This window comes from Panthera onca, chromosome A2, assembly GCF_046562875.1.
Source record: "Panthera onca isolate mPanOnc1 chromosome A2, mPanOnc1 haplotype 2, whole genome shotgun sequence".
NCBI classification, from domain to species: Eukaryota; Metazoa; Chordata; class Mammalia; order Carnivora; family Felidae; genus Panthera; species Panthera onca.
In genome coordinates this window covers 99149021-99173746 of record NC_138340.1, presented here as the reverse complement: position 1 = coordinate 99173746, position 24726 = coordinate 99149021, and the positions used below count along the sequence as shown (strand labels likewise).

Genomic DNA, 24726 nt, shown 5'->3' with positions numbered 1-24726 from the left:
TTCATTCATCAATGGCAATTTCTATTTTAATAGATGACTTTCAACAAGATTGAAGTGAACTAAATTATTTTTGTTTTCATAAGCTTTACATTATCTACATTGCTTTTCATTCATTTCCATATATTTACAAACTTAAAATTGTACCAAACACATATTTTAATCAAGATCATATCATAAACATTTTCTATATATCAACATATATTGTGCCTTTTAATTATGAAAAAATAGCCGTATTAAAGCTAAGGTAGAAAACAAAGCAAAAGAAACTGGCCATAATTCAATTCTGATATTGTAAATTGTCTTAATTTGTGCATATGCTTTATCCCTCTCCTTCCACTGTGTTGACTCCAAGGCTTAGAGACTGTATCAGGTATTATGTATGACCTGTTATGTTTGTCATGTATGGTCTGGCTTTGCCACTTAAGGAGCTCTTTCTTTATGGCCTTGTGCTGTCAGCTAATTGCATTCTGGGGATCATGGGTAAATGTTGCCTGAAATAAGACATCTATAAATGCTGAGGACAGGGCCTACATCAAACTATTATACCTGCCCCTAGCATTGTGTCTGATATATGGGAGAGGCTTTAAAATACTTACTGAATGAATAAATGCTTGACTAGAAGGTCTTGAGAGGGCAGTAAACATAAGGCAGTTATTTGATATACTGAGTTGCTATTAACGTAGATAGGAACAGTCATTGAAGGAGCAGTAACTATAGGAATCAGAGTATGAAGGAATTGATGGACTTTAGGGAATAGCAGTAACACGCCTACATATGTAAATATCTAGGATGTTTCCTAAGAAATGTTTTCCATGATAACTTGGTAAGGGAACCAACCTTTAAAAAACTTCAACTTCTGTTTATTTGGCTTCATTCCAACCCCCATCTTTATACAGAACCTCAGGAACAGGATGAATATAAAACACTTGGGGCATTTGATAGAGTTTATGTATTATTACTTATGTTAGTAGAAAAGATTTTATTGAATGGTTAACATGTGAAATTATCATGTCAGAATCATGAAGGAGTCATACAAAAGAGTGGCTTTAAAAACAAAAGAGACTAACAATGAGATTCCATACCCATCTATTAGAATGGCTGAAATCTGGAACACTGACAATATCAAATGCTGTGGAGCAAGAGGAATTCTTATTTATTGCTGGTAGTAATGCCAAATGGTACAGCCACTTCAGAACATAGTTTGGAGATTTCTTACAAAACTGAACTTACTGTAGATCCAGCAATTGCACTCCTTGGTATTTACCCAAAGAAGTTGAAAACATATTTTCAACAAAAACCTGCACAAAGATGCTTATAGCAGCTTTATTCATAGCTGCCAACACTTGGAAGAAACCAAGATGTCCTTCAGTAGGTGAAGGGATAAATAAACTGTGGTACATCCAGACAAAGGAATATTATTGAATCCAAATAGAAATTAGTTACTGAGCCATGAAAAAACTTGGAAGAACCTTAAGTGTGTATTACTAAGTGAAAGAAGCCAATCTGGAAAGGCTACATACTATGTGATTCCAACATAGAATCCAGAATAGAACATTCTGGAAAAGACCAAAACTGTGGAGACAGTAAAAAGATCAATTGTTGCTAGGGGTGGAGGAGAAGGGGGGAAATGAATAGGCAGAGCACAGAGGATTTTTAAGGCAGTGAAAATACTCCGTGTGATACTTTCATGATGGATCTGTGTCATTATACATTTTTCCAAACATACAGAATGTACCAAGAATGAACCCTAAGGTAAACTATGGGCTTTGGATGATTATGTGTCAGTGTGGATTCATCAATTATAAATGTAGCACTCTGGTAGGGGGAGTTGATAATGGGGAGGCTATGCATGTGGCGGGGTGGGGGGGTGGCGAGGGTATAAGGGAAATCTGAACCTCTCTCTCCATTTTTTTGTAAGCCTGAAACAACTCTAAAAAAAAAGTAAAAGAGTCAATAAGTAGCAAAAAATGTTAGCTATGGCAATATCTAAGTTTGGAGGTTTCTGAGAAGCCCATCAGGCAGCTCTATCACAGTTTGACCAGAAAGTCCTCTGGGGGTGGGACTAAGGGACTGGGTTGGATGGGAATTCTGCTGCCTGTCTGCTTCTAGGAAGAGCCCTTTCTCCAGATTTCTGCTTGACTTGGAGCAAAAATAAAAGAGCTATCGGATGGCACTAAGGGCCCATCAGGATGGCCTCCCTAGCTAAGAGCTCCCCTTTGGTGGCTCAGAAATGTCATCTCATTAGGGGAAAGTCCAACTGGTGAGAGACCCTGAGCCAGCCTGATGTCTCTTTTCTGTTTTCTCCCATCTGTGGCAGAGCCTGAGCCTGGTTTGACTCAAAACAGTTCAAACCCCAGGCCATCCTTCTGGTTGTCTAATAAATAGGGGAGGGGTTTGTTATGATGTGAAAATACGAAGAAAGATTGGGCCACAGCTTTTGTATGCTTTAGACACTGAAGGTCTGTAAATCATTAAATGATTCTGGTAGTAGCAGTCAAAATAGACATGTATCACAGCCAGAGCCCAAATGTGAACATATTTGACAGATCTGTAACTTCATTGCTTTTTAATGTCAGTCAAACAGATTCCACTTTGGTTTCTTAGCCAGGCTTCCATACGCCTATTAAAACCCGATGAAGTTGAAAATATGAAACTTAATATTTGTAAAACATGTAAACAGCATAGCCTTTTTCCACCGTGCCATGTAGTTAAGAAATTAAGAGTAGGGAGATTTCAATTTGGTATCTCTCGAAAACAATTACATGGTGACGATCTATTCTCTTTTAAAGTTTCTTAATAGTCCAGTTACAGATTTTTTTACTTAAGAGCTTAATTTACACACCCAGTCAGGAGACAATCCTGTTTTGTTTCATGTTTAGAGGTGTGCAATTAGACAGTCAAATTGGTTCGCTAGGGCTGCCATGACCAAATGCCACAGACTGCATGGCTTCAATAATAGAAGTTTATTTTCCCGCACTTATGAAAGCCGGAAGTCCCGGATCAAGGTGTCTGCGGGTTTGGTTTTTTTCCAAGTCTCTGTTCTTTGCTTGCAGATGGCCATCTTCTTGCTGTGTCTTCCCATGCCATCCTTCGGTCTGCATGTTGCCTGTGTTCTAATCACCTTTAAAGACTCCAGTCTTATGGAACCAGGGCCCACCCGTATCATTTTACCTTAATCACCTCTCTGAAGGCCCTGTTTCCAAATACAGTCACATTCTGAGGTATAGGATTAGGTCTTCAACACACAATTTTGGAGGGACCCAATTTAGCCTGTAACACTAAGGGTTAGGCTAAAGGTTCTTTTCTCAACTTGCAGTGAGGACTGAACTTCCTGACTGTGCAAAGTGATAACCTCTCCTGTGATGGCACTGGGCACTGGATCCAATACTTTCCTTTCAGAGCAAGTTAGAGGGTGCGGGGCCTCTTGGCCTCACATCCCCTCACAGTTGCCATCTTCTTTGTGAGATTGTTGAATTCCTGTAGTCCGTGTTGCGAAGTACCTGACTACTGTTGGGTACTGTGTTTTAATTTAATTCATCCACTACTATTTGCTGAATACTTTTTTTTGTACCTGTGATCTTTTTTTTTCAAGTAAGCTCTATGCCCAACATGGGGCTTGAATTCACAACCATGAGATCAAGAGTCGTGCACTCTGTGGACTGAGCCAGGCACCTCCCTGTGATCTTTCTATATGATGATAATATCTGTACTACATACAAAGTATTTTCATGTCTCCATGTAACATTGAGTTAATAAGAGAATAAATAGAAAATACCTTAAATCTTAGATTTCTTAAGAAATCTTTATTTTTCACTTTAAATACCTAATACTGTCATCACTTGAGTGTTCATTTTATATGTAATGTGTATCATTAGTAATTTACTAGTGTAGACCTTTTTTGTAGTTACAATCTTATTTGTATCCAAATAATCAAAATACTGTATTTAGGCTTTAGTTTAAAAAAGCCATATTCCATAACTTCATATTAATCTATTTTTGACACATGTAAGCACACATTTTAGAATGTCAGTGTGCAATTAGATATTCTTAGCACATGTCATTTGTGAAAAGCACTTTAAATCTAAGTACATTCAATTGAGCATAATTAAAATATCAAGATACACATTCTTCATATACATTTTGCCACTTAATTTTTTAAGTAGCTATAAGTATCTACCATGTGAATTCAAATTAAGGGGAGGTGATTAAATACAGTTATATTTAATGCTTTTAGTTTAAAATGTAGCAGGAATTGCACTATGTTAAAAAAAAATACCCCGCTATGTTTTCTGTGGACAGCAGATTGATGACAGGATTTTTTTTTTTTTTTTTTTTTTTTTTTTAATGCAAGATTGTTAATAGTTTCTGAATATTCTCAAGACTTTTGGCTAGACTGGTTTGGGGAGGCAAATCATACGAAGCATGCCTTTTCATCTTGTGAGTTCTTCGGACTCAACTCCCCAGGTCCCAAAAAGAATGTTCAGGGATACGATCCAGGTTAGGAAAGAAGCCTTGGAGAAGGGCTTGCTTAGTTCCTAATAGGTGAAAGAAAATGCATCCTACGGAAATAAGAACTGGAGCTTCTGGAGCAGACCTTTACATAATGTGTTTAGGCTGTGGCTGTTTTCCAAAGTTTAATAATAAGCAGGCTGGGTAAGTCATCTTCAAGGCATATAACTTTAAAACCTACTTGTTCACAATTATTGGACCTGAACTATGTTAGGCTCACTTTAGTGTGAAGGTCCCTGTCCTTGGAGAAATTGGGCAGTGCATTAGGGTCCTGCAGTATGTTGCCTTTCTGAATGTTTCTTGGCATTCTGTTTTTAAAAAAGCAGATGAATCACCTCCCAGAATAAAATTACCTATGCAGCATCTGAAGTGTTAACAGTGAACTTAATCATTGCATAACATAGCAAGAGGAATTTGGGTGACAAAATCGTGAAAAAGAAGAAATCAAGCTTATAGTCGCATCTGGTCAGTGAGCCAAAGCTGTGACGGAAGCCACGTTTCAGGTTCTTTGCAGACTGTCTGGCCCATTTCAGAGAGGGGGTATTAGAGGGAAAAAACCTGTAATTTTACTTTGAGCCATGAGGAGTGTATCATATGAAAAATTAGAGCATTTGGAAATAACGATGATTGTGTCGACAGAGCCCTATTCATTTGAGAAGCTTGGTGCTTGGGCTTCATGCTGACATAGTTGTAGCTTCCATAGTCCTATGTCCCTTTCTGGTTGCTCTCAGCCCTCCTGGATGCAAAGGTGAGTTTATGAAGATCATGAATTTTAGACAGGAATCACAACCACTGAAACTGTCCTGGAGACATGAACTTGGATTTGTATTGGTAGCAAAATGGGGCATCCAGCATTCACCTGGGACAGCTTTAAAGGCCCGAAACATTAGAAGTTGATCTTGAACATAAAGGGCATTTGTGTGGCTTTCCTTCCAGCAGTCAGATTACCTGGTCAGAAGAATGTGCACTGTGCCTCGTTTTCAGCAGTGGGGAACCTAGTCTCTGTCTCAGTTCCTTGTGCAACTGGTGGTGCTCATTTTCAAAGTGGTTTGCTAGTGTTGGGGGCAGTTCACATCTACATGGAACCACAGAAAGCATCCCCACAGGCAGTGTATGGTAAAGTCTGCTGGATAACTCTCTTCTCTAGCCATTGTCATTTTTACCAGCTCCTGCAGCAGGACGTGATTGACCATTTCTCTGTAACAAAAGTATTCAAAATTAGAAGTACCCACTTTTATGGAGTGTCAGCTTGAATTTAATTAATAAAGTTAAGTGAATTTAAATTAAATAAAAACTCTCTGGTTATGTGGATAACCACTCTATCACCCATCACTTAGGTGAGTTTTTGTGTCCCCCCCCACCCCCCACCAAACTTTTTTTGCTCGAGACTGCTACTTCCTGCAATCCTCAGTACAACTATGTTTCCCTCAAAAAGAAAGTTTAATGTACAGGTTTCTAGGAAAAGAAAAAACTGGAAGTCATTTGTACTGGCTTTGAGGGGGTTTGGTAAGTTGAATGGTAAGCAGTATCATTGATTGAGTATTATGCCAGGCACCGGGATGAGTGCTTTATGTACCTCTTTCCATTTTATCTTCACACAGTCCTGTGAGTAACAGCCAGAAATGTGCTCTGTAAGGTGTGTGTGTATGGGGGGGGGGGGGTGTTCATTAGTTTTGTTCACTCTTACACATCTGCTGTGGAGTTGGCACACAGTTTTCTTTAAAAAAAAAAAAAAATGCTACAAAGCATTTTGTCACATTGACACTAGCATTCACTATTAGTGCAGTGGGCAGTAAACATACCTAGCCTCGTCCGGGTGAGAATCCACATAAGACTGAACTGACTCATTCCTCATCTGCAGGCCTGTGCACACAGTGGGGTCTTAATGGAGAACCCACTGGGTGCTGCCCCGTGGCTCCAGTCCTTTCAGGCAGGTGCAGATAAGCATGCCTAAACAGCCCTTCAGCACACTGCATCCTGCTGTGTCGCCCATCTGTTTGAGCTGCGGGGTGGCAAGCATGGGCCACTGCATCAGACACCTCTTTAGATGTCACTAGGTACTTCATTGTCCTCCTGTCTGTGCACATCGGACTAACTTCACCATAACTTTGTATAACTTCTGGAGAGCCAGAATGTGATGTTACTCTTGTTCTCAGGGGTCATTTGTTGTTTTGTATTCAGTTTATGCTTCAGAACTTCCCTTGTCTCCTTGTGCCAAATCCTGATCCATTTGATTCTGTTTGTCTTTGAATCATAAATAGTAGGGAAATCCCGGCTTCACTGTCTGTCTGCCTTCCACTCCCCTCCCCCACCCAGAACTTGTGTGCTGTTTTGCATAAGTGTGACCTAATCCTCCTCAGCTCCAATTTATCTCTTCACTGTCCCCTAGAGCTGTTCTCCTTCATGACCCTAAATGCATTTGCATTCTGCCTTGCTTGCTTCCATAAATGACATCATTCTCTCTCTTTCCCTTCCCTTAAAAAGGTAGATTACACATGGGATGCCTGGGTGGCCCAGTCGGTTAAGCGGTTAAGCGTCTGACTTTGGCTCAAGTCATGATCTCGTGGTTTGTGAGTTTGAGCCCCACGTTGGGCTCTGTTCTGACAGCTCAGAGCCTGGAACCTGCTTCGGATTCTGCGTCTCCCCCTCCCTTTGCCCCTCCCCTGCTCGCTGTCTCTCTCTGTCTCTCAAAAATAAATAAACATTAAAAAAATGTAGATTGCACAAATTCTGATTCCCCAGCATCCACTTTTCCATCTTTCCAACCACAGATCACATGGTGAGCTGGACATTGCCTCCCTGTGCCAGCAGATATTGTTGCCCATTTTGTTGTTGGCTTTTTCCCTTCCAGAAGCCCCTCTCTTGACCTCTGTGCCTGGATTGCTGTGCTGTGTGGCGGAGGCTTCTTGTCACTTAGGTCTCCACTGTTGACGTTTCATCTCCCTGCACCCCACGTGAGCTCCTGCCTTCAGTTAGCACAGATGGGGGATGACACCCTCCTCTGACTCCCTCCCTAACTCCCAGCTCGCTTTCCCATTGCCTTCTGGATGTGTCACCCTTCTTCTGTGCCCCTTTGTTCCTATTACGCACTTGTAAAAATATGGGTCCTTTCTTTGATCCTACACACTCCTTCTCCCGCATTCTCAGCAGCGGGGCCCGGCGTTCTCTGCTGCATCCAGTGCTCAGCCATCCACCCCCATACCTTCTTGCTGGTGTAATTGTTCCAATTCTGGCCTTTCTTCTCTCTCATCTAGTCTGCTAAAACCCTAATTGTTATCCCTGGCTTTGGGCTCGTCTCCCCTACTGAACTCTCCCTTCTACCACCCGGTCCATCTTTCCGAGACACAGATGGTAGTCACGACACTCTCCAGGTCTAAACCCTTTATAACCTGCGTTCCTCCCACCGCACGAGCACAGGAAGGCACTATCGAGGCCTTCTGTGATTTGGCCCCAGTAAGTAGCCTTCTCCAGCCTTCTTCTCTCATGGCCTTAAGCAGCTGGCTGGTTCTTCTGTGCTGCCAGGATACATAGTGATAAATGGTGGAAGTGCCTGTCTGGCTTCGGGCAGGTCTGCTTTGAATATAGACTCCATCTTCCTAGCTCTGTGATCTCAGGCAGGTTACATAAGCTCCTTCACCCTTTCCGTCTCCATTTGCTCACTTATAACACTGGAATAGTATTATTAGCTACCTTATGTTATGAGGACCAACGGAGAAAATTCATACAGAGCTCTTAGTGTAACATGTAGTACATAGTAAACACTCAGTAAATGCTAGTGGATGATAATGTTGATCTCCTCATAATTATCATCCATATTAAAACTTCACTGGACACACGGTGCTGGGTCTCTTTGCTCTCTAAGTGTGCCAGGCCTTAGTCACTGTGCCTTTGTGCCCTTCTCTGCCTGGATTAGCTAAATCCTAATTGCACTCAGTCACCAACTGATGTGTTACTTTCTTACATGCCTTACCACCTCCCCAGGTTATCCCATCCAACAGATATCTTACCTTTCTTCGAATTGCCATGGCAGTTTATCTGGACCTTACCTCTTCTTGTTAGTTATAATTCCCTTTTCCTATGTGCCATGTTTTTTCTTCATAACACATATATTTATTGGACTCCATAGAAAATCCTTTGCTTGCTGGCTGTGTAGCCTTGTGTAAGTGCTGTATTGGTTTGCCAGCCCTGCCATAACAAAATTCCACAGACTGGGTGTAATTATTTTGTCATGTTTCTGGAAGCTGGAAGTCCAAGATGGTGTCAGCAGGGTTGGTTTCTTCAGAGGCCTCTTTCGTTGGCCTGATGATGGCCCCCTTCTCGCTGTGTCCTCACACTCTCTTTTCATTGTGCACATTTGTGTCCATATCTCAGTTTCCCCTTACTATAAGGACAAAGGCCACATGGGAGTAGGGGCTACCCATATGACCTCATCTTACCTTAACTACTTTTGTGAAGGCCCTGTCTCCAAATACAGGCACTGTCTGAGGTACTGAGTGTTAGGACTTCAGTATATGAATTTTGTTGGAACACAGTTCAGCCCATAACAGTTTCTTTAATCTTTTATGCCTCAATTTTCTCTTATGTAAAATCTGGAAAAAATACCTTTTTAGTGGGCTGAAGATCTGTAATCCATGCAAAGCAATAAATACCCTGATACCCAGTAATGGATGCTTAATGAATATTTATGACCTCACTCCTATTTCAAGCTCCTTGAGAACAGGAATGTTTTCTCACTCATCTTGTGCCCTTGCAGCTCTTAAGACAAACTTTGAGCACGATTGCTTATAAATGTTTGGGACTTTTATGATGTGAATGAATGAATGAATGAATGATCAGGTAGCAGAAGTGAGTCTGTAGTAATAAGCACGTGTGTTTCTTGGATAGATCCAGATGCTGGGTAGGAACTAAGGTTTCAGTAATAAAGAACCTGTAGAAAGGAAACTTATAGACACCTCAGCGTCCCCACTGTAAATATAATGTGACACCCACACAGAACCAGTTCTAGTGCAGTGTAGAAAATCTTTGCCTGTCCTACTTGCCACAGACTCCAGAAAGTCACAGGGAAGTGATTTGTGACAAAATTCCACACACACACACACACACACACACACACACACAAAACAGCATCATCACACAGCCAGGTCTCTCAAGTGATGAGGGACACAAAGACATGCACAATAGGTGTTCCTGTTCACGGTCTGTGGATTCAGCTATCTTTGATCTCACAGAGGAGGGACACAGGTAAGGCACTGTGAATGGACAATAGACTGGGAGAGCGGCAGCCAGTGTGCCGCTCAGTGATCAAGTCGTGGTGATGCCCAGACACTGTGCATCTGATGATAAGCATCTTCTCTTGGTGCCTTGGAGTCTCTCATTTCCTTCCAGCTTGACTCCAAAGGACTGATTCATCTTTGGTACCTGTACAATGTGCCACTTTGAGTCTGGAAGCTCTTTCTTTCTGAGCCCACCCGAAGCCAGGAGTACATCATTATTTTTTCTCAGTATCACTACACTTTCTTCCCACTGCGTCTGTTCCCTGCAGCTGTCTGAAGTGGATTTGACTTTTGCATTGTCCTTAGTGATTAGAATTCACTGTGCCGTGCTAAAAGAATTGGTATCTATCGATTGGCTGGGAGTCAGGGAATTGAGTATTAAGTTCTTATTTTGTATATAACATTAACTTTTACAACTATTAGTGCAGATATAAGGTAACGAGTAAGACAGCGATTCTGTGCCTAAGGATTATACTAAGGATTATACCCTTTAATAACGGCACCACTTGGAGACGTACAAAAAGTTTGTTGTGAGGTCAGATGTAAAACATAAAAGTTGCCCTCTGAAAGAAACTGGAGAACTGGAATTAGAAGTCACAGTTGTAAGTAAGCCTGTCAAGCAGCCTCTCAGAATTTAAAGGGATCATGGAGGTGATCCAGTGAAGTAGAGCGATTCTCAAATCTCACTGCACATCTTAATCAGGTTTTTTAAAGAGCAGTTGCAGAATTTCTTATTTATCTGAAGTAGGATTTGGAAGCCAGTACTTTTTCAGAGCTTCGCAAGTGACCGTAACATGCGGCAGAGAGGGGCACCATCACTTTGGGAGAGGGGAGAAAAAAACTCTATGGTGACACTACTGTGTCACAGACATCGTGCTGGCTGCGGTCCGTTTGCCATCTCCGCAAGCCTCATATTGAGTGAGGTGATTTGACAAATGGGACAGGGACTCAGTGTGCACATGCGCGCAGGTGCCTCTGCAGCCGCTGTTGATGAGTGTGCCTTGCATTCCTGTGCTGTTCTTTAAGAAGATCGACAATGCAGACTCCTGTCCGTTCTGCCCTTGATAGAGATGCTGTTACCCACATTGGGACTTTTATAAATCAGCCTCAGATAGGATTAATTCCAGCTCAGCAAATCTTTCTCATTCTGCTCCCATAAAACAGTTTTTACATATTTATTTTTTATTCATTTTTGCAACTCAAGAGCTTGGGTCAGGAAGCACAGACATAATCCTCATTGTACCATTGGTGCTGTTACTAAGCCAGGTCCATTTCCTCTCTTCCTTCTGACAACTTTAACTCCCTTATGTCATGTGGAAAGATGCAGGTGCAAACCCACAAAATACTGAGGAGCTGTAGACAGGTGGGGACTTGGCCTTTCTGCCTCCCCGCAGGTCCCAGCAGTGTGGGAGCAAAGAACAGCTGTTCTGAGCCAGAGAAGAGGGAGCCAAATGTCTGTGGGACCAGAAGAACACACCAGCCTCTGGGCATATCGCCTCATGCTCTCCTTCCCGCTATCTAAGGGCCTTTCTTGGACCTTTTGATGAATCTAACCTAGGTTTTTTCCTGCCAGGATTGTTTGGCCCACCTCCTGAGAGTCACGTAGGAGAGCCAAAGGTGAGGGGTGAAACAAGTAAGCAAAGAGAGGTGGTCTGTGTGGCCGTCAAGACACTGGACCATACTGCTGCCTTCTAAACAGTTGTAATGTGGTGAGAGGGGTGGGCTTGGTCTGTTTTTAAGATCAAGTGTGTCTTGATTAAGATATCAAGTTGGTAAAAATAAAAAAAACAGTTTGATTTATAGAGAATTAATGGATGAACATATTTCTTTACTTTTTTTAGCTAACATTGCTATACATACCAGATAAGTTATGCAGAGGTATTTATTTTTCTTTATAGAAGTAATATATAATCTGTGTAGAAGAAATAAGAAATACAGCAGAAAAGAAAATAAACCACTTGTAATCCTACCACCTAAAAAGCACTACATTGGTGTATTTTCTACACGACGGTAAGGGATAACGGGGGGGAAAGCTGTACATGCATTTGAACATGAGAGTTTATACTTCCCAGTATATATATATATTGGACCTTTTCCACAATATTTTCATTGGCAGCATAGTATCTCCATTGCATGACATACCCAAATTCATTTAATCCATCTCTCATCGTTGGATATTTATATTGTATCTAATTTTTATTTCCAAGTGAATTATGCTTTCAAGATCATCTTTGTTTATCCAGTGTTGATTAGTACTGGCCATTTTATGAGGGCACATACATTGGTTAATGGGGTCAGAGAATCTAATAAGAAGTAGTTTTGTATGATATTAATCCAAATTATGCTTGTTACCGTGATGGCATCTACTGAGCTGTAAAATATCAGCACCATATCTGGTCTAGTGTGGTGGCATCACTAGGTAATAAAGATTCTGAACTATACTGTGTATCAACCTTAGTTTGGAAGAAATAAAAATTTAATATATTTGTGACAAGAAATAACAAGCTGAAGTACAGTGAGAAAGAATGTAATTGCGTATAATAAATGCAAGCTGAGCTTCAAAATAACTAGCTTAAAACTTCCCTTATAATACACTTTATTGTTTAAGTACGTTTTATTCTTTTTACTTTTATTTTTTTAAGTTTATTCATTTTGAGAGAGAGAGAAACAGAGCACACAAGCAGGGCAGGGGTAGAGAGAGAGGGAGAGAGAGAGAATCCCAAGCAGGCTCCATGCTGCCAGCGCAGAGCCTGATGCGGGGCTCAAACCCATGAACCATGAGATCATGACCTGAGCTGAAGTCAAGAGCCAAATGCTTAACTGACTGAACCACCCAGGTGCCCCAAGTCCACTTTAAAGACTTCCGCTGATGATCTTAGAGGTGGGGCACCCAGCCACTGCTGGAATGAAATAATACACATTGCTCAGAGTTTGGGCCATAATTGATTTGATGCATATTTTTACTACTTTGACATTTATCTTCTATAAAAAGATTAATCTATACACAGGTAATACATACATAAAATTATAAGAATATGCAGCTCCATGAAATGGTGTTTGATGATGGACCTGATTTTTTAAGAGAAGACAAAATAGCTTTCATCTAAGTTTACGTGTTCTCTGGCAATTCTTGAATCATTGCCAGAATCATAGAGTCCATCACGGGAGAACCTGTGTCCTCCCTATCTCCTCCTATTCGGACAAGCAGGTTTGTGTCTCTTTATTTGGATACTATTTGATTTTCATTTTAGTGCTGCCTTTGTGCCCTTGGCTTTGAGCCCTGTGATAGCAGTTGTTTGTGCTTCAGGGAATCCATTTCATTTCCATGCAAGGACTTTGGTGAAGCCACAAGACATCTGTCTCTGCTCTTTGCCCTCTTTCAACGTCTGCATGAGGGAAATAGGACCTCAGTACCCAAGACCTCCTTGGCAGTAACTGTATTTTGATTCAGACTCATAGTCACTGTCTTTTTTCTTTTTTAATGTTTGTTTATTTTTGAGAGAGAGAAAGAGACAGAGTGCAAGCAGGAGAGAGGTGGGGGGCGGGGGAGACACAATCCAAAGCAAGGTCCAGGCTCTGAGCTGTCAACCTAGAGCCCGATGTGGGGCTTGAACTCATGAACCGCAAAATCATGACCTGAGATAAGTCGGATGCTTAACTGACTGAGCCACCCAGGTGCCCCATCTTAGTCCCTGTCGTAATTGATGGAACGAGGATGGAAAACTACAGCCTCTTGAAGATAGAATATTCTGAGCTCCATAGAGGATAATCACACCCTCTTCCCGACCTTCCTTACCCTTACCCTTCTGTGATCCTAAATATTTACTTTTTTTCTCTTTTTCTAGGCAGGAGGCTCCCAGGTGATTTTCACAAATCCTTTAGAAATCGTCAAGATCCGTTTGCAAGTGGCTGGAGAGATCACTACTGGTCCCCGAGTCAGTGCCCTGTCTGTCGTAAGGGACCTGGGGTTCTTTGGGATCTACAAGGTAACTGTCCTTTTAGTCATTTACTTGATCTGTGTTCATCTCCTAAATTAGCAGATGGGGTGAACTATGTAAATAAACTTCTCATCAGCATGAAATTGACTCCTCACATTTTGGTACCTGGAAAAGGCATTCTGCTGGGGCCCATAGGGTGCCTTCATGCATGCCATCAAAAAGCCATCCTTGAGGGCCGCCTGGGTGGCTAAGTCGATTAAGTGTCCAACTTCAGCTCCGATCATGATCTTGCACTTTGTGAGTTCAAGCCCCACGCCAAGCTCTGTGCTGACAGCTCAGAGCCTGGAGCCTGCTTAGGATTCTGTGTCTCCATCTCTCTCTGCCCCTCCCCCGCTTGTGATCTGTTTCTCTCTGTCTCTTAAAAATAAATAAACATTAAAAAAAAATTTTTTTTTTAAGCCATCCTCAAGATATACTAAGCACAGATGACTATGATGTGAGTGTTGCTCAGCAGTTAGCTCTTTGCAGCAACAGTGGCTGGAGCTTTATTTGGATTTGTTACCCATACAAAAAGCTAATTCTCAGTGCTGTCCTCTGTGAAGGGTAGAAACAAAGATCACAGGGTACCATTTTTCGGAAGATGCACTGAGCTCAGTTAAAGGAGAAGCCCGTACTAGATTGGGAATTTATTTTCTGATCCTGTATATTCCAACCCTGTCCATATATATGCCTTTGTCATAATTATTTTGAATCTTAATTGTCATTTAGAAAATAGTTTTTCAGAATAATTGCAAAACCAGGCTTTCAGAAAATTCTTGAAATTTATTATTCACACTCCTCTACCAAGAAGTTGAACTGGAATATACTAGAACTGCCTCCATATATCCCCAGCCATAAGTCTTTATCAAACATAAGGTGTTTACAATTTTTCAGTAAGAAAGTTAAAAAAATTTTTTCACGGCCAACTTGACTAAGTAAAGTTTTAGGGATGAATAAACCTGAAGTCAGATGTTTACTCAAAATAGTTTTCATTTATTTACACACAAACATACAAATTCCCATCATAGGAAATTGATATGACTTTTTTCTGTCCATACATATCAAGAAATATCTTAATCAAACTCTTTGTAAGAATTTTGAATCAGTGTTTGGATCGCCACCTGTGAATCAACCATTCACATGGTCTTGCCGAGTACATTGTCTGCGTTTTTATCCCACGCTGGCAGGGTGAAGCACTTTTGGGCTCCGTGTGCAGCATTGTCCCTGGAAATTTTATCCCACAGACACACAGCATGAGGACAGTTGTTTCTTTTTTCCTCTTCCCAGTTCATCCTGAATGGACATACCTGGTCCCATAAACAACTTATCGTATTGCTTTTGAGAGTCCGTGTAAAATGCCTTGTTTTGACATTCAGCATTTATGAGATCCTACCCCCAGGAATACTCCCCCCTCCCCTTTTCTTTAATTCAAGTTTTGGAGGTGATTTTGGTATAAACATCCAGTGTTAGTGATGATTGAGGTTGTTGCAGGCAAATCCGCCTGTCCCCAAATGCTACTCTGTACTTCTCAAGGTCAAGTGATTGTACCCCATGATCCAAGACTTTGTTAGACTTGAATATAATGTGACACACCTTTTCTGGGGTTAGTTTTAGGGGGGAAAAGCTTGCCTTATATTTAGGCATGTGTGGTTAGGAATAAGCATGCAGATTTTGTAAGTAGTGCCCAAAATACTCAGCCTGTGGTTGTGCAGGGAGCACACTGTTAGAGGCATTTCACTTACCAAATTATTCTCCAGCTGTAAAGGAACAAGCAGTATTATCACAAAGCACAGCACCGATAAATTTGAAGAAGAGTAGTCTTCTTTTCTAAATTTTTGGGCTCTCTGCAGACTGTAGCAAGCGTGGCAGCACGTACGTCATTTTGACAAGATGCCAAGCAGTCTTTCAGCAGGTTGTCTGGTGAAAAGCACTTAGGTACTATGGCAATGACTGCTATCGAAACGTCTCGAAAGATAAAATGGTAAAAACTTGTTTGCTGACACAGAAACGGAGACTGTTAAACTACCTGCAAATGATATAAGACTGAGAGTCCTTTTCATCTTCACAGTATTTCAAAATCTAAATCCCTGCTAACACCCCTTGCAAGAAGTTGGTCTCCTGATTTTGCAGTTCGGAAAATAGAAGCTGCCGATGACGGGTATCTGGGCTGAAACCGAGGCTCAGAAGTTTCTTGTTTCCACTGCTTTCCTGAAATGAGCAGGATTGCTCAAGTTTGAGCAAGAGACCTCTCCCATATAAAGGTAGTTTAATTACTAGCCTGGTGGTTTAATCCAGTTCAGAGGCATTCCATGGGGCTTGTTGCTGCCTTACAAAATGCTGCTTTTGGAGTATTGGTAATTACCAAGTGAAGTCACTAACACTTTGAGAGCTTCTGGAAACTCGGGTGTCTGTGCAACTCTGCAGTCCCATCCTTTCTGCAGGCCATTGGTGTCAGCGGCCAAATTCACTAAGACTGAGTCTAGGCTTCACTCAGCAGAGAGCTCACCTCTCCATTCTGTTGGCTCAGTCCGGCATTATCACCCTCCGCGACCCTCCTTTATGTTCCCCTGTTCCAGCCACGGGTTTTGTTTCTTGCGAATCTCTCCTCTCCAGTTTCGCTCATCTGACCCCACCCTTCCCTGCTCAGAAATCTTTTAGCAAGTCAAGATCCATCCTTTTAGGGAATGCTGAAGCATTGGAGCTTTGGGACTTTAGCATTTCCATGATTTGCTGTGATTTTGTTTCGGGGTACTGCTTTTTAGTCATAAAGGTTTTTCTGTCTCTAAAAAAAATTTTTTTTAATGTTTTTATTTATTTTTGAGATAGAGAGAGGCAGAGCATGAGCAGGGGAGGAGCAGAGAGAGAGGGAGACACAGAATCCGAAGCAGGCTCCAGGCTCTGAGCGGTCAGCACAGAGCCCGACGCGGGGCTCGAACTCATGAACCGTGAGATCATGACCTGAGCTGAAGTTGGAGGCCCGCAACTGACTAAGCCACCCAGGCGCCCCTCTGTCTCTAGTCTTTTTAAGTTGGGCAGAAAAATGGAAATGGCCTGGAGTGACCTAACAATGTAGAACTTGGTATGTGTCCCTGCAGGTGGGTCTTTAAAAAGAGAACTACTGTCCCGGTTTTAGTGGGGACTGGTGATCTTCATTCTCCTTCCCTTGGATCTTTTGTTTGCTGTTGTTTACATGACAATGTAAGACCCGGGAGGAGTGTGTGGTGAGTGGCTCTGTCTGTGTGTTTAGGCCTGCTGTTTAACCTCACCTAAATTGGACTTAACCAGTCTTTCTCTTTTTCTCCTGAATTGACTTGCAAATTACCCAAGTATTCTGTGACTTCCCAGTAAATGGTAATTAGGACGTTTGCTTTAGAAATACATTTACAACTGAAAAAAAAGTGGATTTGGTAAACATTTCACATTCCTGAGCTTAGAAATGGTTTAGAACAGATATAGTGGACTCTGCAAACAAAGCCCCCTCCCTTCCCCCCCCCCCACCTTTTGTAACATTTAGGGAGATTTAGTCACAGCACAGACTAGGTAGGTAATTGAAGTAAAGGCAAGAAAATTAACTGCCACTGAACGAGCTATTTGAATATAATGTAGTTTTTAAAAAAAAAAACTACAACATATATTACTTTTCTTAAGAATATATGAGCATGTATTTCCCTTTCCCTACATAAATTTTGTTTATTGCATAAGCCCCTGGAACATAAATAAAATCAATTCCGTCATAGAAAAGAAAGTGGTATGCATCTTTTGAATGGTACCTTGCCCATAGGAGCCAACAGAGCTTTGACAAGGGAATGGTTTACACTGTAGTAATGGAAGGAAACATCATTTAACATTAATAAGGGCAACACAGCTGATATAGGCTAAAAAGTTGCTTCCTTAAGCAATGGACAAGTTCATGGTGCTTTGTGAGGGCAAAAACATGGTCAGTGAAGCGGTGACAGCCAGGATATCAAGCATTGTTGAAAACTGCTTTCAGATTATGTAATCACAATTACCCTCCAGCCTGGAAGGTGGTCACTTAGGATAGGAGCGGTATCGACTGTGTTCTCACCAAAGGCATTTGTCCCTCTGCATTTAACAGAGCATTCAAATACAATTTTCATCTACATGCAAGTATGTGTGTATGTGTGTTCATTCACATAGTATGTATAAATCAGTCACTGGAGCTGCTCTCCTTAAAATCAGGAAGCAAGTAGTGATACATCAGTACATTCTTACTTATTCTGCTAATTCTCTCAAAGAGATGTTGTTTGTGTGTGTTTAAAATAGAAGTTTACCTTTAAAAAAAATCAAATAATTCAAAAGATATGTGAAGAAGTAAGACTCTCAAACCCTTACTGCTTCCTTCTCTCTTCAAAAGGTAACCACTATTTTCTTACATATCCTTAAGAAAAAAAAATCTAATTACATCCATATTTATCTCCTTTTCTCTCTGTGTATCTATCACAAATTGTATCAGTTTCAATGTTGTATGTGTGTGTGCACGCTTTAACACAAAGGGAATATTTCTTTTTTTCAATGCTTATTTATTTATTTTTTGAGAGAGAAAAAGGGAGCAGGCCAGGGAGGGGCAGAGATAGGGAGACAGAATCCCAACCAGGCTCCGCGCTGTCAGCACAGAGCCCGATGTGGAACTCGATTCCACGAACTGTGAGATCATGACTTGAGTTAGATGTTAACCAACTGAGCCACCCAGGCTCCCCAAATAGAATATCTCTAAATACACCATATATCTTTTTTAAGTTGAAATCTATAGTTGACACACAATGTTATAGGAGTTTCAAATGCATGCAGTAGACCTTAAAACTCTTTCTTCGTTGTACTTAATAGCTGTGTACATTTTTTTTTTAAGTTTTTCTAAGAAGTTTCCTATTGATGAATGTTTGTGTTGCTTCTAGTTTGGGGATACTATAAGCAATGACAAGGTGAATATCCCCTACAGTGTATTTTGACATAATTTTGTGAGTATATGCAAATGATAAATTCCTAGCAATGAAAATGTCTAAGTCAAGGGGCATGTGCATAGTTTCAGTGTGAATAGATGTTGTCAGATGACATCAGTTTATCAATTTGAGCTTGATAGTGTATGAGTACACAAGAATACTCAATTTAGGAGCTTTTAAAAATACCTATTTTTCTGAGTTCCTGACCCCACCTGAAGAAAACAGTTGTCCCATCATTACTTTGAGGACACTTGTGCCCTGCTAACATCAAGGGCCATTAGATGGTTTTACAGCCACCAAGGTGGTAGTTCTCACCGTCTTACTTCTCCCACATTTATCTTTCATCTGGGTGTCTGTGAAAGCCTCCTCATGGATTTATTCATTTTGACTCTTGACTCCCTTAAATCCGTTGTCCCCACAGCAGCCAGAGTTGGTCTGTTTAAAATGTAAATCAGATTAATTAATTCACTCCACACACTTTTAATGAAAGCTGACTACTCTGGTAGGTTAGGATGCGGCTGTGAAGAGCCAAGTCCCTGTTCAACGTTTGGTGGGTAGAAAAAGCCATCAAGAAAGTAAATTTGGTGAGAGGTGGGGTGGGGAGTGGCAGAGATGGCCAAGACAGGAGAAGGGGTGGGAGATAACAGGCGTCCAGTTATGCCGGGAATATGCCATGGGGATAAAAGGTACAGCATAGGGAATATAGTTAGTGACATTGTAATAGTGTTGTGTGGTGACAGATGGTGGCTACGCTAGTCGTGATCACAGCACTATCATCTAGAGATGGTGAATCACTATGTTGTACACCTGAAACTATCACGTTGTGTGTCACCTACACGCAGTTCAACAAAAACAAATCTCTGACATCAGGTGGGTGTTAAGACTTTGAAGAAAAAAGAGGCAGATGAGGGTGAGGAAAAGGCTCAAGGTAGGATGGGATGTGGGGCAGGGGGTGCATTTTTTAAAATTTTTTTTTTAACGTTTTATTTATTTTTGAGACAGGGAGAGACAAAGCATGAACAGGGGAGGGTCAGAGAGAAGGAGACACAGAATCTGAAGCAGGCTTCTGGCTCTGAGCTGTCATCACAGAGCCCGATGCGGGGCTTGAATTCACGGATCGCGAGATCATGACCTTAGCCGAAGTCAGCCGCTTAACCGACTGAGCCACCCAGGCGCCCCAGGGGGTGCATTTTAATAGGTGATCAGGAAAGCCTCTCACATGAGATCTTATTAAGCAGAAACCAGAGGAAATGAGACACGAGTGTGCCCTACAGAAACCATGTCTTCCTAAAGGAAAACCATCTAGCAGCTTCCTGTTGCACCTAGAATAGAACCCCAGCTCCTTCCCTGTGGCCCTGTCTTCTCCACCCTCCATTTTGTACCATCCTCTGCTAGCGACACTGGCTGCATTTCTTTTATTCAGCTATTCCAAGTTCACTCCCTCTTGCTTTTCCCTCTGCCTAAACATTCTTCCCTTCACATCTTAGGTCAACAGACGCTTGCTCAGAAAGACAGCCACATCACTTGCTGTCATAGTCTCCCTGGGTGTGTGTGTCTGCTCATCTAGAGTGTACTTTGATACCAGAGACCTACCTTGTATAACAGTTTCTGACACATAAATAGACATTTGATAAATATTTGTTGAGCAAATGAGTGGTAAACAAAAGCCAGGTGTTTCCAAGTTATAAACAAGGATATTAGAGCACAGATAGTGAGTGAATTACTTTGGCAAGTAATGACCAAAGACTATGATGGTGGGACATCAGCTGTAAAGAAAGCAGCTAATTATATGAGAGTTTGCTTTCTCCTTTTCAGAGGCATCCATTCCTTTACCCAGCAAGCTCTGCCCTGGGTGCTGGGGATACAAACATAATAAGAAGTGCATGGTTTTATCAGAAGTTTACCATCTCATGGGGTGGTCACACCAGTAAAAAGACCCTCGGAGTACAACATATATGCAGTTGGGAAGGGCTGTCAGGGGTGTGCACAGGTTCTAAGGGAGGTGGGGCTAACTCCACAGCAAGGTCTGGAAGGCTTTCTGAAAGGGAGGTAGCCTTAAGGGAGGAGTCATCGTTCACCAGTGGAAGCCAAAGACAAATGACATGGTCAGGTTTGCATTTGAAGAAGGATAATTCAGTTTCAGTGTGGACAGTGCCATGTAGGAGGGCAAGACTGAAGGCTGGGTAGCCTTTTAGGGGGCTGTAAGCCAGGGATGGTGGGGAGAAGGGATGGCATTAATGTAAAGTGATACCGGTTAGAAATTCACAAGAGGGTATCAAATACCTCAAGGGGCTGGGGTTTGTATCTAATATGGTGTGAACTTGAAATAATAATGGAAATCATATGATGTTGTCCATATTATGCTTAAAGGTTGAATTAAGAGAAAACAAACAAAAAAAAACTTTTAAAATCTTTCTGTTGCTGTGTTTCAGCTGCCATCATTTGTAAAAAGAGGATAGTAATAGAACCTACATATTCACAGGATTGTTGTCAGGGTTTACTAAAATAATGCATTTAAAAGACATAGGCTAGAACTGAGCACATAGTTTGCATGATGTGTTAGTTATTAATTTTAAATTATAGCATGTCAACTAATAGATTCTTGCAGAGATATCTAGCTCCTTCCACTCTGCCCCAGTCCTAGGTAATTTTCCCTGCTGTGTGCTCAACAGCTATCTCTAGGTCATGCCTTCTTCTTTGGACTTTAGAAAACCAAATAAAAGGAGACAACTTGAAAAATAATTATTTTTATAAAACACTACTCAAAGGAATTGAGTGTGCTAAAGGGGACTGGAAAAGATTCTTAAAAATATTAGAAAATCAGGGTGCCTAGGTGGCTCAGTCAGTTAAGTGTCCAACTCTTGATTTTTACTTGGGTCATTTTCTCAGTTTGTGAGTTTGAGCCCCACATCAGGCTCTGCCCTGACAGTATGGAGCTTGCTTGGGATTCTCTCTCTCTCTACCTCTCTCTGCTCCTCCCCTGCTCATGCTCTCTCTCTGAAAATAAATATACTTTTAAAAAAATATTAGAAAATGACTCTATTTTACGCCCAAAACTAATATAACACTGTATGCTAACTGTATTGCAATTAAAATGTAGTACTTCATAAAGAAAAGAAAATAAAAAGTATTAGAAAATGATTAATTTTCTTATTTTTCCATTTGTTGACCAAATATTTGTTGAGGGCTAACTCTCTACTAGGAGCTGGAGTTACAAAAATGAATATGGTACCATTGCCTTCAAAATAACCAGTACTAAGGGAAGTGAGAGAATATAAACATGTAGCATCATAGTTCTTTAATAATTAACTGTCATAGAGTTTGTTAAAAATTAATTTTGGTAGGCAAAATAGTTTTTAAAAGAAGAAAATTCAGATAGAAAAGAGTAAATAGCAATAAAATGTTGGCCTCCTAGTCCCACAGATAACCTATTTGTCCAGAGGCAAACATTTTTACCAAGGTCGCGTTTTATTCTTTTGTTGTGAGTTTCTTCTGTTTCTGTTTTTTTGCCAAGTGCATGCAGGATTAGTTTGAACACAATACTTTTTTATATTAATTAAACTTTTAGAATAAAATATGTGGTCTTTCATGTTTAAAAGTATTGAAAATTATGCTCCTAATCCATTGTTGATAGAGTGCTCTGAATATATTTTCTAGAAGTGATAGACACATTTCTGCTAATCTGTCCTTTCATTTATCTTGTTTCTAATTGTGACTAAAGTATGCATTTAAAAGGTATCCAGTTTAAGAAATGTTTATTGACTGTAAAATTAAGGAGATAATATGCCATGTGACAGCCCACAAGTCCCATGTGGAGTATGATCATTTAGCAAACCAGTGTAAACTTTTTGGTAGGATTAGGTCTTTGCCAAATAAAAGACTGTCTCTTAGCCTGATACATATAGAACTCTACTGTGATTCAGGTATGAAACCATATAGTAATCATACCTCAGCTGCAAGTTGTTTAAAGAATATATTAGCTGTTTCCATTTTCTGCTGCAACAGTACAGTGTGCTTTTCATTGATGATGGTAATTACCTTTTCATTGTCACCTTTTATGGAAAAATCCTTTTGCTAAGTATTATACTGAGTACTTCATACCATTTGTTGGATACAAATTCTTACGTCAGTAAAAATGTTACTCACATTTAATAAATGAGGGACTTGAGGTACAGAGATTTTACGAACTTGTACCGAATACCAGCTAGCTAAGTGGCAGAGTGATGAACTGAGCTCAGGTTTCTGACTCCAAAGCCTGTATTCTTGTTCCTACAGTGTCCTTCTGTTGGTGAGCAGTGGCAGAATTCAGATACAGATCCATATTTAAGATGGCACATGTCGACTATGTTTTTTTTAATGTTTGTGTATTTTTGAGAGAGAGAGAGGGAGCGTGAGTGGGGCAGGAGCGGTGGGGGGGGGGAGGTACAGAATATTCAAAGTGGGCTCTGTGCTGACAGCAGACAGCCCAATGCAGGGCTCTAACTCAAAAACTGTGAGATTATGACCTGAGCCGAAGTTGGACACTCAACTAACTGAGCTACCCAGGCATCCCATGACTTTTTTTTTTTAGTACAGTCTCCTTTTCTCTGAAAAGTCATTTTCTTCAAGAAGAGTGGCATGTAGGAAGATGGAACACGAAGAGAATACCCAGCTCAACTAGCTGATCAGCCATAATGATTGATGATGCAGAGAAGTGGCCTTCATTGAATGTGCTGAAGGATATTGGAATAAAGAGCTTTTTCCTTCTCTTTGGACTTTGAAATCTCCATCAAGGAGAAAAAGTTAAAAAGGAATTATCAAGGGCATTGCCTGTGTAATACTGCAACATTTTGAAGGAAACTTGTCGAGGGAATATGTCAAGAACAAGCCAGCTTGAGCATCTCCTCTTTAAGGTATTAAGTTCTCCCCATAGGGTTTCGAGCCATTGGCAGTTAGGATATTTGAACTGATCATCCCATTGAAAACAAATAAAAATGGGTAATATACTTTAATATATTTTGTTCAAGCCTTTTCAAATTCATGAGCTAGTGAGGAATATTCAAGCCAAAATTTAGGTGGGATAAGCAGAACCCTAAAGCTGGCTTTGGCCTTCAAGGCATTTGCCAAACACCTGAACTTGGGCATTAATTTTTGATGTCCCAAAGGACAACCAGGCACTGCCTAAAGTGCTAAGTCTAAAAGAAAAAAGGGGTAGAAAAGGCGAGGCAAGCAAGACACTTAGGTCACAAAATGTAAGGAGGCACCTAGTCTCGGATGCTGACCTTGTATTGAACATCTCTGGTACTGAGTGCCTCCTTCAAGTCTCTACATTAGGGACCAGTCTTGCCTTATCCAATTCCTGGTCCTGAAAAAGTTCATCTTCCATAAAGCTGGCCCTCAAAGGGTTATACTAACCTCAGTGTAAGGGCAAAGTAAAAATGCTCACTTTTACTATTCTGGGCTATAAGGAAACTTGCTTTGGTTCTGGAGGGAAAGAAAAGGGAGAGGGTTCCCTCCCCTAGAGGTAATTAGGAATTTTAACCTTGTCTCACATGGGTTTGAATGCTGAATTTATGTTTCTTGGGTGATATGAAAACTCTCAAGCTGGCAAAATCTTAAATTGGTAGTACCCACAGGTATCTGACAAGAGCAAACACACATTTTCTCAAAAGGAGCCCACCTTCAACCCAGACCTCAAAGAATTTTCATAGATATTGTTGCAAGGAAACTGAATAGCTCATAGTCTAAAATCTGAAGTCACACAAGGCAACAAGTTACTTTAAGAAAAGATAGCAAAAAAAAAAAACAGGCAGCATTTTAAACCTACTAAGTCTTAAAATTTCAAAATTATCAAAAATAAAATTAATGTTCTTTATTTGTTTTAAAAAATTAAAAAGGGTGAAAATATTTATAATGATTAAAATTTAAAACTGAACATTTCAAAATTTTGGTTTTAACAACAGATTAAACACAGATGAAGAGAGAATTAGTGAATTGGAAGATTCTAGTTAGAACTTAGCAATGAGAGAC

General features: G+C 40.7%; 1 protein-coding gene across 5 annotated transcripts in view; it reads left to right on the top strand.

Annotated features, from left to right (window-relative positions):
- The window catches only part of SLC25A13 (solute carrier family 25 member 13), a 183931-nt gene that overhangs the window by 139516 nt on the left and 19689 nt on the right, over positions 1 to 24726 (top strand). For all 5 annotated transcript variants that reach the window (XM_078442205.2, XM_078442225.2, XM_078442213.2 and 2 more), the window contains one exon: positions 13628 to 13768. In XM_078442205.2, coding sequence (XP_078298331.1) covers positions 13628 to 13768 — 141 coding nt within the window. The remainder of the gene's footprint in view (positions 1 to 13627; positions 13769 to 24726) is intronic.